The sequence below is a fragment of the Penaeus vannamei genome, chromosome 21 (genome assembly GCF_042767895.1).
Source record: "Penaeus vannamei isolate JL-2024 chromosome 21, ASM4276789v1, whole genome shotgun sequence".
NCBI lineage: Eukaryota > Metazoa > Arthropoda > Malacostraca > Decapoda > Penaeidae > Penaeus > Penaeus vannamei.
The window spans coordinates 37,853,300-37,870,799 of NC_091569.1; the positions used below are offsets into that span (position 1 = coordinate 37,853,300).

Consider the following 17,500-nt stretch of genomic DNA (forward strand, 5'->3'; position numbering starts at 1 on the left):
TAAACATGGAATCAGGCACTATGTTGTTTAATGCCCCTAGCAACCCCTCTCGTATGGGACTGCTGCCCCTCAATTGCCACAATGGGAGATAAAGAATCCTCCACGCATTCATGGGAGAGTAGACCTTACGAATGTGGGAGTATCCGATACCGAGTCTATCCAATGCTATATTCTGCCTTGAATACGTGAAGGATATTATGTTTTTCAATATAGAGTCCAGCTCCGTGTACATTATTTACATTTTACACTGCAGTTTCCCTGTTACCTTTCATACCTGCCCCTACTGTCAAGGCCAAGAATATGAGGGTCTGAGGGTGTTCCATGGCATAATTTCCACTTATGTGTGTACTAAATGGGGATGTTCCATGCCATAATTTCCATATATATGTGTACTAAATGTGAGAGGACTCCATCGATACTAAAATTGTCACAATTGGTTTTGTGAAGGTATGATGAAAAATTACCACAGCATTTATTGCACTAACTGAAAATAAAGAAGGTACATGATTTACCCAACCATGTTATATAGTTTACATGCTGGTGGTATTGAAAACTTTTTCAGTGACGTACATGTCGTATATTATGAAGCCGTGCGTAACTAAAGATCAAGGCTGAATGCTACAGTTACCGAAGGCAAGGTCTAAGCTAGGGTATTTTATCTTGAAGAGAAATTGCTAATATGAGCATGATGATAAAATGTCTAAAACCCTATAAAAGATAAAAGAAGAAGAAGAAGAGCACAGTGATATAAGAAAAAATGAATAATTGTGAAAGAGGTTTTGAAGACTGATTTCTCGAGTGATTTGAAGCAGAATAAATTGAAAGAAACCTGATTCTCAATCACAGTTTGTGAGACATAGGATACAAAATTGGCGCTTATCACATCAAAATGTATTTGTGTGTCATATGACATTTCTAAACAATCTGCGATCACCATGACATTGCCAGACATAACATTGGAGAACTCAGAAGCATAGAAAGTATAGACCTGTTTCAGCAGACATTATTTAGTAAACAGGGTTTTTGTGGTTTTCCATTAGCTATGTTGTAATTTAGGCTTGTGTGTGTGTGTGTGTGTGTGTGTGTGTGTGTGTGTGTGTGTTTATTCTTAGAAAAAAAGAGAAAAGTAAAAACAATAATACTGTCAGCTCAGAAACATAACAGAGCATCAATATTGAACAATTAGAAGTTTGAGTACAGTCATTTTGGTTCATTGTGCTTTGATTCAGGTTATTTTTAGGGTTCCATGTTTCATTTGGGTTTCTGTCGGAAAAGGAAACACAGTTACAACATTAATAAGCAGTCTTTACAAGTTCTAAATGTTACATTCATTTTCAGTTCATTACAAGGAGTCGTTTAGGCCAGCAAACCTCCACCACATATATTCCGGCAAGATAGACCTTTCCTTTATTTGGATATTGCCAAATTTAGTCTGTTCAGAACGTATGTGGTTGAAGGTTACTAAAGTGCGGACAGAAACAAAGACTACAGCAAATGCTTGAGTAACTGTAGATGTAGTACTGATACATTTTTCTCTTCATATATGTGATTTTATAGATAAAGTTTTTTATATATATATATATATATATATATATATATATATATATATATATATATATATATATATATATATATATATATATATGTATATATATATATATATATATATATATATATATATATATATATATATATATTTATATATATATATATTATATACATATTATATATATATTATATATATATATTATATATGTATATATATTATACATATATATATATATGTATATATATATATATGGTATAAATATAAGTATTATTATTGTTTCAGATCTTTGTATAGTACTAGATATTCAGCAAATTCCCACCATATATATTCTGGCAAAATAGAACTTGGTATGTTTTTTCATTTGACGAGAAATCTCCATATTTTCATTTCTTTCTTACTCAAATATACACTATATGGAAGGGCTTTACTTTATCATAACTCTTATCATATTTATTTTAGGAATACTCTTTAGGGCATAGAATAATAGGTAGAGTAGATATATACAGCCAGTTTGTTAAAATTGTGTGAGGCCCGACCCTATGAATACTCAATATACAGACTTACATACACAAAAATGAAGGAATATCTATCAGTTTAGACGTGTCTTGCTGATAGTCTTGATAAGAACGTTCTGAAAATCAGTTACCACAGTAGCGTTCTATCAGATATTGATACTTAATGCTTTATTATTTTACTGATTAGTACATTTTTGCTTGCAGACATGGCTATGAGTGGAGGATCAACGGGCATGATGAGGAGCCCCTACACGGGACAGATGAACCCAGGATCTCACACGGGTATAGTATCTAGACAATATGTGTATGTGTATGTATGTAGTCTGGCATGTGAACTAAAGGAGAACAACGGTAAGGTTTCTTATAATCTTCTGGTCATGTATAGCCCTTCCCATTGGAGCCATGACAGGACTTTGCTAGACACATTATCAGATTTTGGGATTAAAGAGTTGATTTATTGCTTATCAACACACAAAACTGCTACATGTTAACTCACTTAATTTTCTCTGACATCATTTAGAAGATGAAGAGACTGTATGAGATTCAGTTGTGGGGTTGATATGGATGCGTATTGCAAAATGTATTACAGGGTAGCAGTTGATAGAGGTTAACAAATGTGAACTCACCAAGTGTAAGGCTTTATTCTTAATCTTAATATACTATCACTGATAATTATCATAAGCATGAACTAATGCAGACTGTATTGCTACTACTGTACTATCAATATTTCTAGATTTATATAATGACTGGTATGGTAATGCTAAACAATCTCTAGGGTTTAATCCATAATATACCATCATTCTTACTGAATCCACAATGTGAGAAAAAGAAACGCACTAGAAAAGTTCCCATTATACTCTACAACCTATCACCCTATCTTTGTCTATTTATCTGTCTATCTGTATGTGTGTATGTATGTATGTGTGATCAGTGCAGTTATAGCAACAGATTCTTAGTATTCCTCTATTTCTTTATCAGGTGGTCAGACCATTCAACCAGGTAGCAGTGATTCACAGCAGCAACAGCAGCAGCATCCACAGAGAAATACTGCTTTCCTCTGCAAAGCTGGTTGTGAGACTGTACAAGAGATCGTTGTTAGAACCAGTGAAGTGTTTTCCCTTCTAAAGACGATGCCGGTAATTATGGTGGTTCATCTAGAAAAAGGGTGACCTCAAACGTGTTATGAAGATTTGTAGTGAATGCAATCACGTATTAAGTTCTGAAAATAGTGTTAGACTTGCTATTATTGTGTGTGTTACAGGTATTTATTTTGAGAAGTCCATGACTAAAAGGTCTCATATAAAAAGATTATAATGTCATTGGCATTTTGGAAGGAGTAAGGCATTGTGATATTATTAGGAATATGTGTAGCTGTTCAAAAAAAGAAAAGAAAAAAACTCCAGGTAGGGTTCCATAGCTGTATCATATATGGACCATTATGGAAATAATCCATGGAATATCAGATTATCAAGAAGGCTAAACCAGCATTTATAGTAGCTATTTTTAAAGTAATATTTGCCTGTTTAGAATGTAATCATAAGGTTGATGTATTGCAACAATACTAAATGTAATGACATACCATTTTAAAAATTCATTAGAATTATATCCTGCTTGATAATTTATTCATTTTGTAGATGCCACTTTACAAGAGCTTCAACACCCTTGTCACAGGGGACCACAATACAGATTGTGACAGTTTTGACAAGAACAAATGGCTATTCCCTTAATGCTAGGTAAAAACATCAAAATCACCTTGACATGTTAAAAGGGTGTCCACCAGTGAAGGCTTGAAGTGTTTGCATTAGATTTTGTAGATCACTTATACGCACAAAATGATACAATGTACCTCAACACTTCCAGCTCCCTAATGGAACACAAGCAGGTACGCAGCAGAGTCAGGATAAGAAGATGCGTATTCAAGAGTACCTCATAACAATCCAAAGGCAGTTCAAAACCCTAAGGGCAATCTACACCAGAGTGAACGACGATTGTGCTGGGATGGAATACACGCATATTGAGGTGAGCTCTTGTGTCTCTTACGCCTTATTTGCAAACATCTGAAGCAATATTGCACTTAGTGTGGAATAAGTGAATGCAAAAGTAAAGAGTTTTAATCAACACTTTTTCTCTAATTTGTGTTGGTTACTTTCAGAGCCTTATACCATACAAGGAAGAAGGAGACACCAAGCCAGACCAAAAGAAGATCAGTGAGAATTACCGTCACCTTGTGGAGGAATCTCGAGAACTCAAGGAGGTAAATATTGATGTTTTCTTTCTTTCTTTCCTTTTTTTTTTAATTTCTTTCCTTTGAAGGGTACAGATTGCTGTTATTCCTACATCGAGAGGCTAATAAAAGTATCCAAACTGACAAAAATCCAGTTTTAAGAACATACTTCTCTGAAATGTTTTTATTATTCTCTCAGAAATTTTTACTGTCATTAAAATTCAGTTAGCATGATTTTATATATACCAAAGAGATTTATTTGTAAACATCCTAAATGACTCTATAACAGACATAAAGCTGTAGGTTGACCCATCTTTGAAGTTAGACCACTGATCAGTTTGGTAAATCCACAGTTCTAGTGTACAATGACAATTTTCATGCCTATCCAACATTTATGAATATATTTTGTGAAGTTCAATACACACCCATTGCCAAGAATGGTATTCCTACTGGGGATATGTGGGTCATGTCATCTTTATCTGAGTTCAGTCACAGTTTACTACCCTTCTATGTGAATTTGGTTTTGTGATGGCCATTTAGGCCAAAAAGAACATTGAGGCTTGACATTATCATTCTTATCTATTTAAACACAAACAATGATTTTAGCAGTGCCTATTTGGCTTGAAAAGAAGCACACGAGTTCCTCATATGGTGCACACTGATATGTTCGCACGTGCCCTAGAATTTAGACCTTTCACTGTTTTAGCTGGCAATAAGTGGAAGATTTCAAAGTTGCAAAGGTAGACAGTCCCCATGATATGAATTTTAGTTCATCTCTGTATGAAAAAGTATTTTAAAAGCAGTTCCAGGTAAAGTTTTAAGAAGAGGTATAATCTCATGCCAAATAGTGATAAGAAAGATTTTTTCTTTTCTTTTTTCCTTCATCATCATCTTATTATTATCATTTTGTTTAAAGATCATTCATTTCATTTTCCATAATATATCATGTTTCACCAAAAAATTTACAAATATATTATTTTTTCTTCATTTTCAGCAACTCTACCTAAAGGCTCGTTACATGAAGGAGATCATAGAACAGCTGCGGAAGATTATATGGGAAGTAAACACTATGTTAGCTATGAGTAACACGTAATTCATTATTATATGTGTAATGGGTAATTTCAATAGATTCCCCCTTTTTGTATGGAGATTATTTGTAATAGCAGTGTTGTGATTTGTGAGACATTCATTTGAAAGTCTTGAAATTAAATATACTGTGAGAATTAGCAGCTGTTTTATTTTTACATCGAGAAGGTGTGAATGAGAATGGATATCTCCGCAATACAAAAGATTATTTAACTGGTTTCAAATTTATCGTCGGTGGAATGTCTGATGAAGATATTTTGTAAACTTCTTCACAATACGAGATGTATTTTACCAGTTTCAAATATATCGTCATCAGATATATATGTCTGAGGAAGATATATTTCAATACATCTCTTGTATATCCATTCTCTTTCATACCTGTTTTTTATGTTTGTTACAATAAATAAGGTTCATCTTTTATTTTTGTTACATATGGGTACTTTGTCATACCACCTTTTATTCATAATTGAGGTGTATTGTTTTAGGTTTTATTTCCTTTTACCTGATATTTTGAAGGTGGATTTTTAAGCAACATCTCCTCTACTCCGAACTCTACTTTGCAGTATTGCCAATGTATGAACTGCCAGATTAAACTCAGTTGGCAACATTTTGAGTGGGTGACCTCTATTTTGTTATGAATTTTCATTCTTCTTATTGCATATATTCTTTATTATTATGTTAATGGTGATGATAATGATTTTGTGCAGTATGCATTATTTTCTTGCCATAAAACCATGTTTCTTTTCCATTTTCATGAGTTTCAGTAATTATGTGATGTTATTTGACATATGCAAATTGATTACAGAATTATAAAGAGGGAAAAGCACCCCATTGATTTAATTTATTCTGTTGGTGTACTTTTTTGTTATTCATTTATTTCTCTTCTTTTTTTCAACACAAAAAGGCCAAGGTGTGCATCATCCAGCTTCACTCAACAAATACAGAAAAGACGTGAAAAGAATATCCCCAGATGTTTTATCTTTAAATGGAATGGGGAATTGGAGATCCTAAGTTCGAATAATACTATATTTGTTTTTTTACTTCAATTTTTTTTACTGTAAGTGAACCTCTGGGAAATGTATTATTGGCAAATTTAAAACTTTAGATTTCTTTATATTTTTTGGTGTTTTGTGTGTGTGTGTGTGTGTGAGTGTGAGTGTGAGTGTGAGTGTAAGTGTGCATGAAAGAACAGTATGGTAGCCTGGTTAATAGACAGGCAACAGTACAGTGTATTTGGATCATGGTCAGAGGCAGTCCTCATTTCTAATATCATGGAATTGGTGTCTTACCCTCTTTTATCACAGGATTTTGATTATCTTTTTCATGAACTGGATACTTTACCTCATTTTCATTTCATAATGGTTAATGTTTTCATGTACCAAGTATTTTGAAGTATGAGATAGGAAGAGGTTTGTTCATCAAGTAGGTAACTTTGTTCTTTGTCAAATTAACTCTGCCATCTTGAAAGATCTTTTGAATATTTCCCTTTCAGTTTAATATTACTTTTTAAAGGTATTCTGTTGTTGTTGTTAATGTTGTTGTTGTTGTTGTTTATCATAGCTAAATTAATTGGTCTATGTAATGATAGAAGTTGCTAAAGGGGACTGCCATACTGCAGTGGCATTTCACGTTGCTGGGAACCAGGAGGGTTTCCAAATGAGTGGGGACCAGTACCCACTAATCTTAGTCTAAGATTAGGAGTGACATCTAGAAGGTGTACCATCCAAGTCTTTGTGAAGGCCCATGACATAAAACCAGATTGTCATAGAACAAGGTGATAAACAAGACCAGAAGAACTTTTTAGTTTAGTTTCTTCCCATCATTACTTTCCTCTTTGTGGGAGACATTTTTTAATGTAATGCTGCTGTCATTTCACTAATATCTTTCATAGAAATACATTGCATTTTTATGAATATGTAATCAATGTTTTTTTGAGATTCAAAGTATTATGACACTTCCCAATATCACTTTGATTATTAAGAGAGAATGGATCATTCTTACTATAATTATGTATGATATTCATAGTGCCTGTACCTGTACATTTACAACACACATCTGCTCAAATTACACCCTCATACTGCCATCCTAGTTCCAGTCTGTTAAGTATATCCAATTGTATTCAAGACATTCTCAGCTACACATGAGTAGGGCACCTGGTCTGGCAGAAATTCATTATCAGACACTTGATTTTGAGCAAGTATAATTGACACGGAAACATGATAACTTAGAATGTAGAGTTTTGAATAGAGTCACTTATCTGAAGAACAGCTCATCACTTCTTCACATTGTAGCTTTAATTCCCCCTCCCCCCACCATTTACATCACTTCTCCTCAAGTTTATATAAGGACTGATGGACTTGGCTGGCTCAGTGCACAAGAGGGAAGCACCTGAGAGGAATTTGGTGCTTTCTTGTTCACCTACACATACTGTGACCTAGCTTTATTGCACTAGAAATCACACCATTACACGTCTGACTCCTGTGCACCTGTGCATATAGAGACTCCATATTTTACTTCCAAATCAGGTGAGGCCTTCCTGCCCAGCACAACAGCTGAACAGAGTGTGTGTTTGATTGTATGAATCTATGTACTGTTAAATTCTTTTTTTTTTTTACATAACATGCTTATCATTCATGCAGGAATTATCTGTTAAGAGTAAATACCAAAGAAAGACGTAAAGTTTGGGAAAGATGGTAGAGTGAATGCAAGTTGGACAAGTTAACAACCCTATTACTTTTATTATGTATATTTCAGGAACTTTAAAGTATAAGGAACTAAATGTGATGCTTTTATGTTGACTGTTATTTGCTGAGCAAGTGCATATGGTCCTGCAGGTAATGTTAAAGTCCGTCATTTCTTGTCTTTACTTGATTATTTTTTTAGTTATATTTATTTAACAAGCATTCAAGGATTCACAGTTATTATTTTTCATTTTAAGGGTGGTTCAAGGTTATGAAAAATAAGAGGCACTCCTTATAAATATTTATTTTCTCATATATTATACCATTAGGTGACATACTATTTTCTAGGAACTTCCCCAGTGCAGTGATAATAGAACATTGTGATAGGTATGAGTGGTAAGCAGCCTTCAACTAAGCCACTACATCAGAATAGCAGCTCGCCGAGACATACTCCAAGGGATCTCAGTTTTTACTATTCCAAGCTTAAGGATTGAAGATGGTTGCCGTGCACTTTTTCTCATGTCACAAATTGGATAAGGCTGAATCTTTGTGTTTACTGTGGCAAGATAGGAAGCCCTGTGCATTATGTGTGTTATCTACAGTTACCTCAACCCCATGATACTCATATCCTATAGTGGTCATGCAGATAAACACCTTAAACTGCCACATCCACAAATAGCTTCTTTTTTAAACTGTTGGTAATTAAAACACTCTGATCTTTGCTGATTCTAAAGTTCCATTTACCAAAAATATTCACATGTAATAAACAATACATGAACTGTGAAAATATTGACTCCATAACATTACAGCTACATAGTAGCTAAATGACACATATGTATCACAGCACAGCTCATTTATAGTTTATTTCAAAACATACTCAAACCTTAATGCTAGAATTGATAGAATTTTTAATGAACCACATCAGTGATCAATGATGCAAAAAATGCATAATGGGGATACAAAAAAAAGAAGAAATAAATGATTCATTTAAACAGACTTCAAAAAATGTGAGCAGGGTAATTTCTTTCTCAATCGTACAGAAGAAAAAGACACCCCATTTGGCATTTTTCTTTGTCTACTTCAAAATATGGCCAAGAAAAATTAAAATATCTTTTCTACTTCACAGTTCTGTGATCAGCAGGTATCATAGCCTATGGTTGACAAACTACATTTGCCCCGCAGTGCCTTGCTCATCCCAGAGAGTGAAGCGTCAGTCATCACTCAAATATTCAACTCAAAAGTTCAAGCCAAAATGCTCGGGCTTAAACATACCTCTTACATATACATACTGTATACCTTCAAACATATAGTACCAGGGGAGTGGTTGCAGTGAAGGGATTTATGAGGCTAACCAAAGAAAGAAAAAAAAGAGAGATGAAAAAAAGCTTAGTCCACAGAAACACAAACATAATTGCAAGTACACAAGATAGAAAATGACATTAAGCTACAGAAAACATTATATACTATTTAAATGTAAATTATAATCTAACAATCAACTTTTAAAAGATAAATATGATTGGGAGATTTAGTGTGGTAATTCAGTTCAAAATATTTTCTGTAGTGGTGAACTTGAAATATCCTTCTGCAACTGGAATACTCGTCTAAATGCTCTGAAATCTATTACTACAGCACTGATTTTGATGTCACTAAAATACAATACTCTCCCATTTCTAGTACTATGTAAATCATCTGACTCAGTCACACAATTTACCACAAGTCAGCTTTTGATAACAGTATTGCCCTCGTCGCATAGACAGTAACACCCAGTCTACTTCGTACTGCCGGTTTTATTACAAGAACCGTAAACAATCTTTCTAGTTGAGAATGGCGGCATCAAATCTTAAGTGCAGCATCTTTACGCAGCATATCTTGCAACAGTAAGATATTATTTGACTAGACCATCATTACTATACAGCCGAAACTTTGAGAAATATAGATAACATGATCTGTCTTTCAGATAACAATTTATTACCTTCAATATATATAACTACATCTGAATCTTTACAAATCTTATTTAATTTGTAACATATTTACAATATATATTTAATATAAAATATACATTTGCAAGTCTGTGTCTCTATACATAAATATGTACATAGTTACACAGATAAGCCTACAATCTTAGCACAGTATTGTGGTATGCAGTTCAAAAATGTCTACTGCCACAATGCTAAATCACATGAGCATTATTATTTCTTCTTCATAGAATACTGTATATAATCTAATGCCTCAACTGACTTTCATCAATTTAAACAGGATGCTAATTCACTGCTGGCATCTCTTTAAAAATATTTCAATCTAATAATGTCTATCTCTGAGTACTGTAAGCAATGGACAACTGACAGTCTACTCAAATTATTTCTCTTAAATGACTTGAAAATTTTAAAATAAAATCAAAGATAGAAAAAAAAAATCAAGACACAAAAATTTTGTGAAAAATTTAGACGTTTTGGGGGAATAAACAAAGAGGAATGAATCACGTAGAGTACAATAGTTTTCAACTGCAAAGACAAATGCAGCGGCTGTCATGAGGTGCACAGCTTAATGCACTGATACTGAATAATTTGCAGTACTACAAAGCATCTGTTCTGAAACTTTGAGACACTCGTACTATTTTTTTTTTCCTTTATTCCTTCTCAAAGTGAATGGATATTATTCTTTGTGCACTTTGGTAGGACAACAGTAGTAGTTCAAGGTGCAATACCATTCTTTTGATACATCTGTTTTTTGTTTTTGCTTTTCCTATGCTTAAACATGCACACACACACACACATATTCACACCCCAATCTCACATTTGAGCATACAAATGGACACATTTTCTAAAATTCCTATTAACATTAATCTACCAAATCTTCACTCAATCTCCATAGGTGAAATCACACATGCTATAGCTTAGACGATGAAGATGATATTTCATAGAAGAGCACATATGCCTCAGGACTGCATATTCTCCCGGTGGAAATATTGGACACTCTGGAATGTTAAGACAATTATAAACATGATGTCGACATTTATTGGTAATATATGTTTATTAATCTTGCATGTTCACTCTGCTATCAGGTAGCTTCATTTGCAAATATTCAGTATATATTAATTCAATCCACCTTGTTACAGAAATTAATATACCACTAAATCTACCTTGAAATAAAACTAAAATACTCTTATCTGCCAAGAAATAAAACTATGAAAAAAAAAATATAAACAAACATTACCTTGAGTCATTATATTCATGCCAGGAGCCTGAATAAGGATGTTTGCAGTAGGCTGTGTAATGGCCTGAGTATGTAGTCCCTGAGTGGTTGGCGACTCCTATCAGGTTGTACAACGGCGAGGTGCTTGAGTTGGATGCATACTTGGAGAGGGTCAGTCCTTCAAGTGGGAATTCTACGGTGCACGACAACTTGCCTCGCCACCGTTCCAAGGGGGAAAAGCGTTTCAGATCTGTTGGCTTTAGTTAAGGACCAGAACGAAAGATGAAATGTTGAAGGGTGTGTTTTGTATATGAACAGTGAGGTCTGTATGATGTGTATTTGGCTCTAGAAAAGAGATTGAGGTTCAATTATTACACTGATCTTTCATCTTTTGCCCTAGGTATTTTTACTATAATTACATAGCGAAACACAACTTCACTCAAATTTCCTACCTGAATAATTCATGAGATTTTCCCTATAAAAAGATGTAAATAGGTAAAACCTACTTTGAACATACTGTAAATCTTCTGTAATCAGTAACATAATTAGCACTATAATCAGTATCATAATTAGCACTGAACTATATGCACTCTGATACCGTCAAAATTGCAAAGCTGCCTCAAAGGTTGAATGATAAAGAACAGTAAGGTTTTTTATATCAAAATGGACTGCATCTGAAATTACTCTCCCTAAACATGATGCTTGCAATAAACTGCATCATCATAAAAGATTAATTAAACTTATTTCCCTTTTCTGATAAATATTCTATAAAAGTTACCTGTCAAGATTTAGCCAAGATAATCAGTATGAAAGGGTTTATCTGCAATCTCTTATATCTTATATATTAGCTCTATTTCCCTTAAGCTACTAGCAATGTCAGTGTCAGCATTCCTTTTTACGAAATTATACAAGTTCAAACAATGATACAAAAAAAAAGAAAGAAAGCTATAAAATTATTCCTTCACGGCATGAATAAAGAAACCACAACCCAGAAATTTATTCAAGATTAATTTGCATGAATATCTGTACGCCAAGTAGATATGTAATAGATAAATGAATACAAAGTTTGTACACCATTTGCGTAAAAGGATACGTAATACAAGAACTTTGGGGAACTTCTGTATGCTGAAAGACTTTGTCATTTTTCTTCTCTCTTTGCATTTGGAACATGTCTGAAATGGGGAAAAAAGTGTTGGTATATAATGCATTTACATATACAGTAATTATATTTAAAAAATTAAAAAATCATACCTCTAACTGTTATCCATATACTATAAGATATCCAAAAATTGCAAAAAAATCAAATAAATATCCAAATATGTATATTCCTTTTATTCCATTAATAAAGACCACTATGCAGAAAGTCGCATAAAACTTCTAAGTAACTTACCGGCCTTTCATCTCCATCGAGCACCTCCTCTTTGGTGAAGAGATCCAAACACTGCGATATCCTCACCTGACCTGATTTACTAGGGATAGGCAGACTAAGATCCCAGAACGGATCAAACGTCACAGAACAATGACCACAAACTGAACACTGTAGGGATGACTTCAACTGCCCCACAAACATATCTACAATCTTGCTGTCGTCATAGCGCAAATATCGTTTCCAAGACTCCATTGCCTTTTGGTTGTCACTGCAAAGACATAATAATTATTAAGCCATGGTTCCCTCTCATTTAACAATAAATTTCTCTTTCAAGTGCCAAATAATATGTTAGTTTACTAAAGCACATAAGAAAATTAATTAACATCCATACTCTCTTGATTAGTGGGACCTTATAGTCACTCAAATGTATCACAGACATTTTCATTTAAATCAAGAATCTTTGTCACAAATTAATACTTACTCAAGATCATCATCAATATCCTCTGTTATGGGCTTAGGCTTGGCAGTAACACGATTCACATCTTCATGGAGACCTTCAAGTAGCTTACGCAAGAACTCCTGTGCATCATGTTGCTGGTATCCTGAAAACACTGGGGCAAACCTCTGGAGCTGCGCTTTAAATGGTCCCGTATTGAGGGCCCGACTGCTGTCTGCACCCTCATTCCACATGTCTGATAACAGGCTTGCGAAGGCTGTGGGAAGAAGGAATCCAATCAATGCACTGGGTGATTAAGCCTTTCCATAATATCAGTGTAGTAATGCCTAAAGAATAAAATCTTAAAATAAGAAATTAATTCTATCCCTGATGATTATTATATGCATGAACTAATGCAAACTGTATTGTTACTACTATACTATCAATACTTCTAGATTTATCTGACAATGACTGGCAATTCTTCTACATAGTGGTAATGCTTAACAATCTCTAGGGTTTAATCAATAATATACCACCATTCTTACGCAATCCACGATATGAGATGAAAAAATACACTAGAAAAGTTCCCATTATATTCTACATCCTATCACCCTGTCTTTGTCTATCTATCTATCTGTACATGTGTGTGTGTGTGTGTGTGTGTGTGTGTGTGTGTGTGTGTGTGTGTGTGTGTGTGTGTGTGTGTGTGTGTGTGTGTGTGTGTGTGTGTGTGTGTGTGTGTGTGTGTGTGTGTGTGTGTGTGTGTGTGTGTGTGTGTGTGTGTAAAGATATATAAACACCTCAATTATCAAATAATGCGACTCCACTTACCACGAATAAGGTCACCTCTCATCGTAGATATTGTGGTATTTATGTCTGACGAGTAACCATCCCTCACCAAATATTCAAGCAAACACCTCGTATTACTGAGACACTGCGTTACACTGTTCATAAAGCACTGAAAAAGAAAGTTATTTATATATAGAAAATTGTAACAATAGAGAATAGCATTTATGACACAATATAATATTTGGGTAGTAATAATATCAATGATAATAAAAATGATAATGAATATATCATTCTTAATCATAATCATCAGTATCATCATTTCCATAATCATTATCATTATCACTTTTATTGTTATCATTATTGTGATTAGTATTCTTACTATTATTATAGTGATTAATATTTTTACTATCATAATAGTTATTACTATAACTTTTATTTTTCCAGTTATCATCATTATCAATGTAATCATTATTATCATTATCCTGATTATTATCATTAGTAATGGTAACAGTAATAGTAATATCTCTATTATTAGGTCTATCATTATCATTGATCATCATAATCATCATCATCATCAACATCAACATCATCATCCCCATTATTATTATTATCATCATTTCATTATTATTATTATAACTCGTATTTCCTTATAATCATTATGATCATTATTATCATTCAATATTTATAATATTATAAGCATCACCATCATAATAATGATAATAACAATATTAAAAGCAATAATAATAATAATAATAATAATAATAATAATAATAATAATAATAATAATAATAATAATAATAATATTATTATTATTATTATTGTTATTATTATTATTATTATTATTATTATTATTATTATTATTATTATTATTACTAATATTATTATCATCATTATTATTATTATTATTATTATTATTATTATTATTATTATTATTATTATTATTATTATTATTATTAATTATTATTATTATTATTATTATTATTATTATTATTATTACTATTATTATTATTATTATTATTATTATTATTATTATTATTATTATTATTATTATTATTATTATTATTATAATGAAAAAATATAATAACAATAATAAATAATAATTAAATAACACTAACACTAACAATAACAACAACAACAACAATAATAATAAAAATAACAATCAACACCACCAACAACAAACACAACCATGACGAAAGCAGCAGCCACAACTCACGGTGTTTCCAATATTTCTGAGACCAACCAGTCCGTTGTTTTCGCTCAGGACGCCGCCCGACCCGCTGCTCGAACTGCTGCTGATGGTCGAGGCCTGTCTGCGAGGAGGGGAGCCGTCGTCCTGGAAGGGAGGGAAGGGGTTAGTCGGCTTGTGATGTCGGGGGAGTAGGGATGAGGGGCGGGGATGATGGTAATGAAAATGAAAGTGATAGTAATGATGATAATAACAATGATGATTGATGAGGATGATGGTGATGATATGATGATGATGCTATGATGATGGCGATGATGATATGAAGATGATGGCAATGATGATGATATGATGATGGCAATGATGACGATATGATTATATTGATGCATTAAGAACAACAGCAATAAGTAAGGAACAATGCCATTAATAATAGCAATAATAACAACTGCTACAGTTATCCTTAGCAACAGGTTGAGACTACACTTTATCATAAAACCATATTGCTTGTCTTTAGTCAACTGTATTTACGCTTGCATCCCTTCACGCCTCTTTACCAGCAAATCAAATTAAAAGTTTACATCCCTGACGAAAAAAAAAGAAAAATAACAAGTAAAAAAAATCCTCTTGGTTAATTGAACCGAAGAAAAACTGATTGAGAAATAAAATATCTAAATATTTGAAAATCATTATGTGCGTCTGATTCAAAATTTCATTCAAGCTTTAAAAGTGAGGTAGAGGAATTGGGAAAGGGAAAGAGAATGGTGGGAGAGGGAGAGGGAGAAGGAGAAGGACAGGATATGGAAGGAGAGGGAGGGAGAGGATGAAGAAGAGGAGAAGGGGAGGGAGATGGAAGCAAAAGTTCTTACGTGTAAGAATATACTTATATTGTATTATGTAAGTCGGTACTTCTGTTTGTACATACGAGCATACCTTTGGCATGAGCGAATGTTACATGATACATCCAATAAATAACCCTCATGTAACTGTTTTCACATTCCAATATAAGTTAAGTCATCCTCGTGCGTTGGTTGATTTTATCATCCCTATGATCGTCATCATCTTTATCATTATCGTCATTATCTTCATCGTCGTCGTCGTAATTGTCATTGTCATAATTGCTACTGTCATCATCATTGTCGTCGTTATCATCTTCATCGTCAGCACAGCATTCAATATCCACAGCAGTAAGTTGTCATACCGATCCTATGGCTTCTCGCGTGAGACAGAAAACAACACATCGCCCCGTCTCCTGCCACTGACTGGACGGTGACAGTGCCCAGCTGCCGCGCCATGGCTCTCCTTGATGAAGAGCTTGGCAACGCGATCTGCCAAGTCGCGGCACACAATTCCTAAATAACTCTTTCATTGCGAAGGACGCCGGCGCAGAGAGAAGGAAGAACGCGCCCCCTCTCGCCATCATACTCATAACACTGACGCATCTTTCGTCGAGCTGAGGTGCGCCCCCGCTGTAAGGGAGATGACCCGGACGTCGCTGCAAAGGGTGACAAACACAGACAAACGAGGCCAAAATAAACACCGGGGTCGCGCCACTGGGGGGCACCGTGCCAAGGAAGTGCTCGCTACAAGGAGTGTCCGACGCGTCACTGATTGTAGCTCCCAACTTATAAAAGAATCGTGCCTGTGGCTGACGTCAAGGGTCTACAACACCCACCTGCCGACGTCTCCGCGCTGGTGTTCCTTTCCCCCGCTGCTGGGCCTTGCCCTTGCCGCGGGGCTGCTGCAAGAAACTCAAGCAGAAGAGGAGCAGGCAGCCTACAGCCCCGATGGCGAGGGCTACTGGCACCGCCTCTAGCAGGGAGCACAGGACCACAGACACATAGCTCGAGGTAGACGAGGCTCGGCGAGGGCGGCCGGGACCCATGGCGTCCGGAGCGAGCCTTCCCCCCTCACGGAGTTGAGTTCATGACCGCACACGCACGCACCCGCGACCATGGGCAGAGGCGCCGCCACTTCCAGGGAGTTCCGGCAGAAAGGCTGCGAGACAGCCATGCACCACTCTCTCACACACGCCTCGGCTTTGCTACTACAGGCCCTTTTGCTTCGGCCCAAGACCAGACACTCGGCCCTGGCTCTGGCTCGAGCGCGCACACACTATGAAAGCTTTACACTCCTCCCCGCCGAATCACTACAAATTACTACACTCTTCCACGGCCGCCGTGGCTTTTCAAATTTCAATAATGCGCGTCTTTATTAGGCTTTAGTACTACGACAGATTCGGAAGACAAGCCAAAGAAATTCACAGCTCCTCCAAAACACAGAATTACGACAAACGTTTCCTGCAGCCTCGCTAAAGCCAGCACAAATCACAATCTTAATTAGTCACAGTCATCAACCTTGGGGACAACGTTCGCATTGTTCCTGGGTCAAACGATGTTATCGGAGGAAACATCACCTGATCCGGATCAAGGTTCACTCAACTGTAACAACCGCATAAATTCGCCGGATTGAATTAAAA

At 35.0% G+C, this 17,500-nt stretch overlaps 2 protein-coding genes across 3 annotated transcripts in view; one reads left to right on the forward strand and one right to left on the reverse strand.

The window, feature by feature from the left end:
* The window catches only part of MED30 (Mediator complex subunit 30), a 6,272-nt gene extending 758 nt beyond the window's left edge, over positions 1-5,514 (forward strand). For both annotated transcript variants that reach the window (XM_027355872.2, XM_027355873.2), the window contains exons 2-6: positions 2,269-2,346; positions 3,043-3,200; positions 3,925-4,083; positions 4,217-4,318; positions 5,283-5,514. In XM_027355872.2, the coding sequence (XP_027211673.1) occupies positions 2,271-2,346; positions 3,043-3,200; positions 3,925-4,083; positions 4,217-4,318; positions 5,283-5,381 (594 nt within the window). In that variant the 5' untranslated portion in view covers positions 2,269-2,270 and the 3' untranslated portion in view covers positions 5,382-5,514. The remainder of the gene's footprint in view (positions 1-2,268; positions 2,347-3,042; positions 3,201-3,924; positions 4,084-4,216; positions 4,319-5,282) is intronic.
* Positions 5,515-8,343: 2,829 nt separating this feature from the next.
* LOC113804952 (ubiquitin carboxyl-terminal hydrolase 8) overlaps positions 8,344-17,500 on the reverse strand; it is a gene marked incomplete at its 5' end in the record, with an annotated part of 72,448 nt that continues 63,291 nt past the window's right edge. Inside the window, 7 exon segments of the mRNA XM_027355870.2 lie at positions 8,344-11,029; positions 11,269-11,497; positions 12,341-12,419; positions 12,638-12,884; positions 13,098-13,329; positions 13,884-14,010; positions 15,055-15,174. Coding sequence (XP_027211671.1) covers positions 10,942-11,029; positions 11,269-11,497; positions 12,341-12,419; positions 12,638-12,884; positions 13,098-13,329; positions 13,884-14,010; positions 15,055-15,174 — 1,122 coding nt within the window. The 3' untranslated portion in view covers positions 8,344-10,941.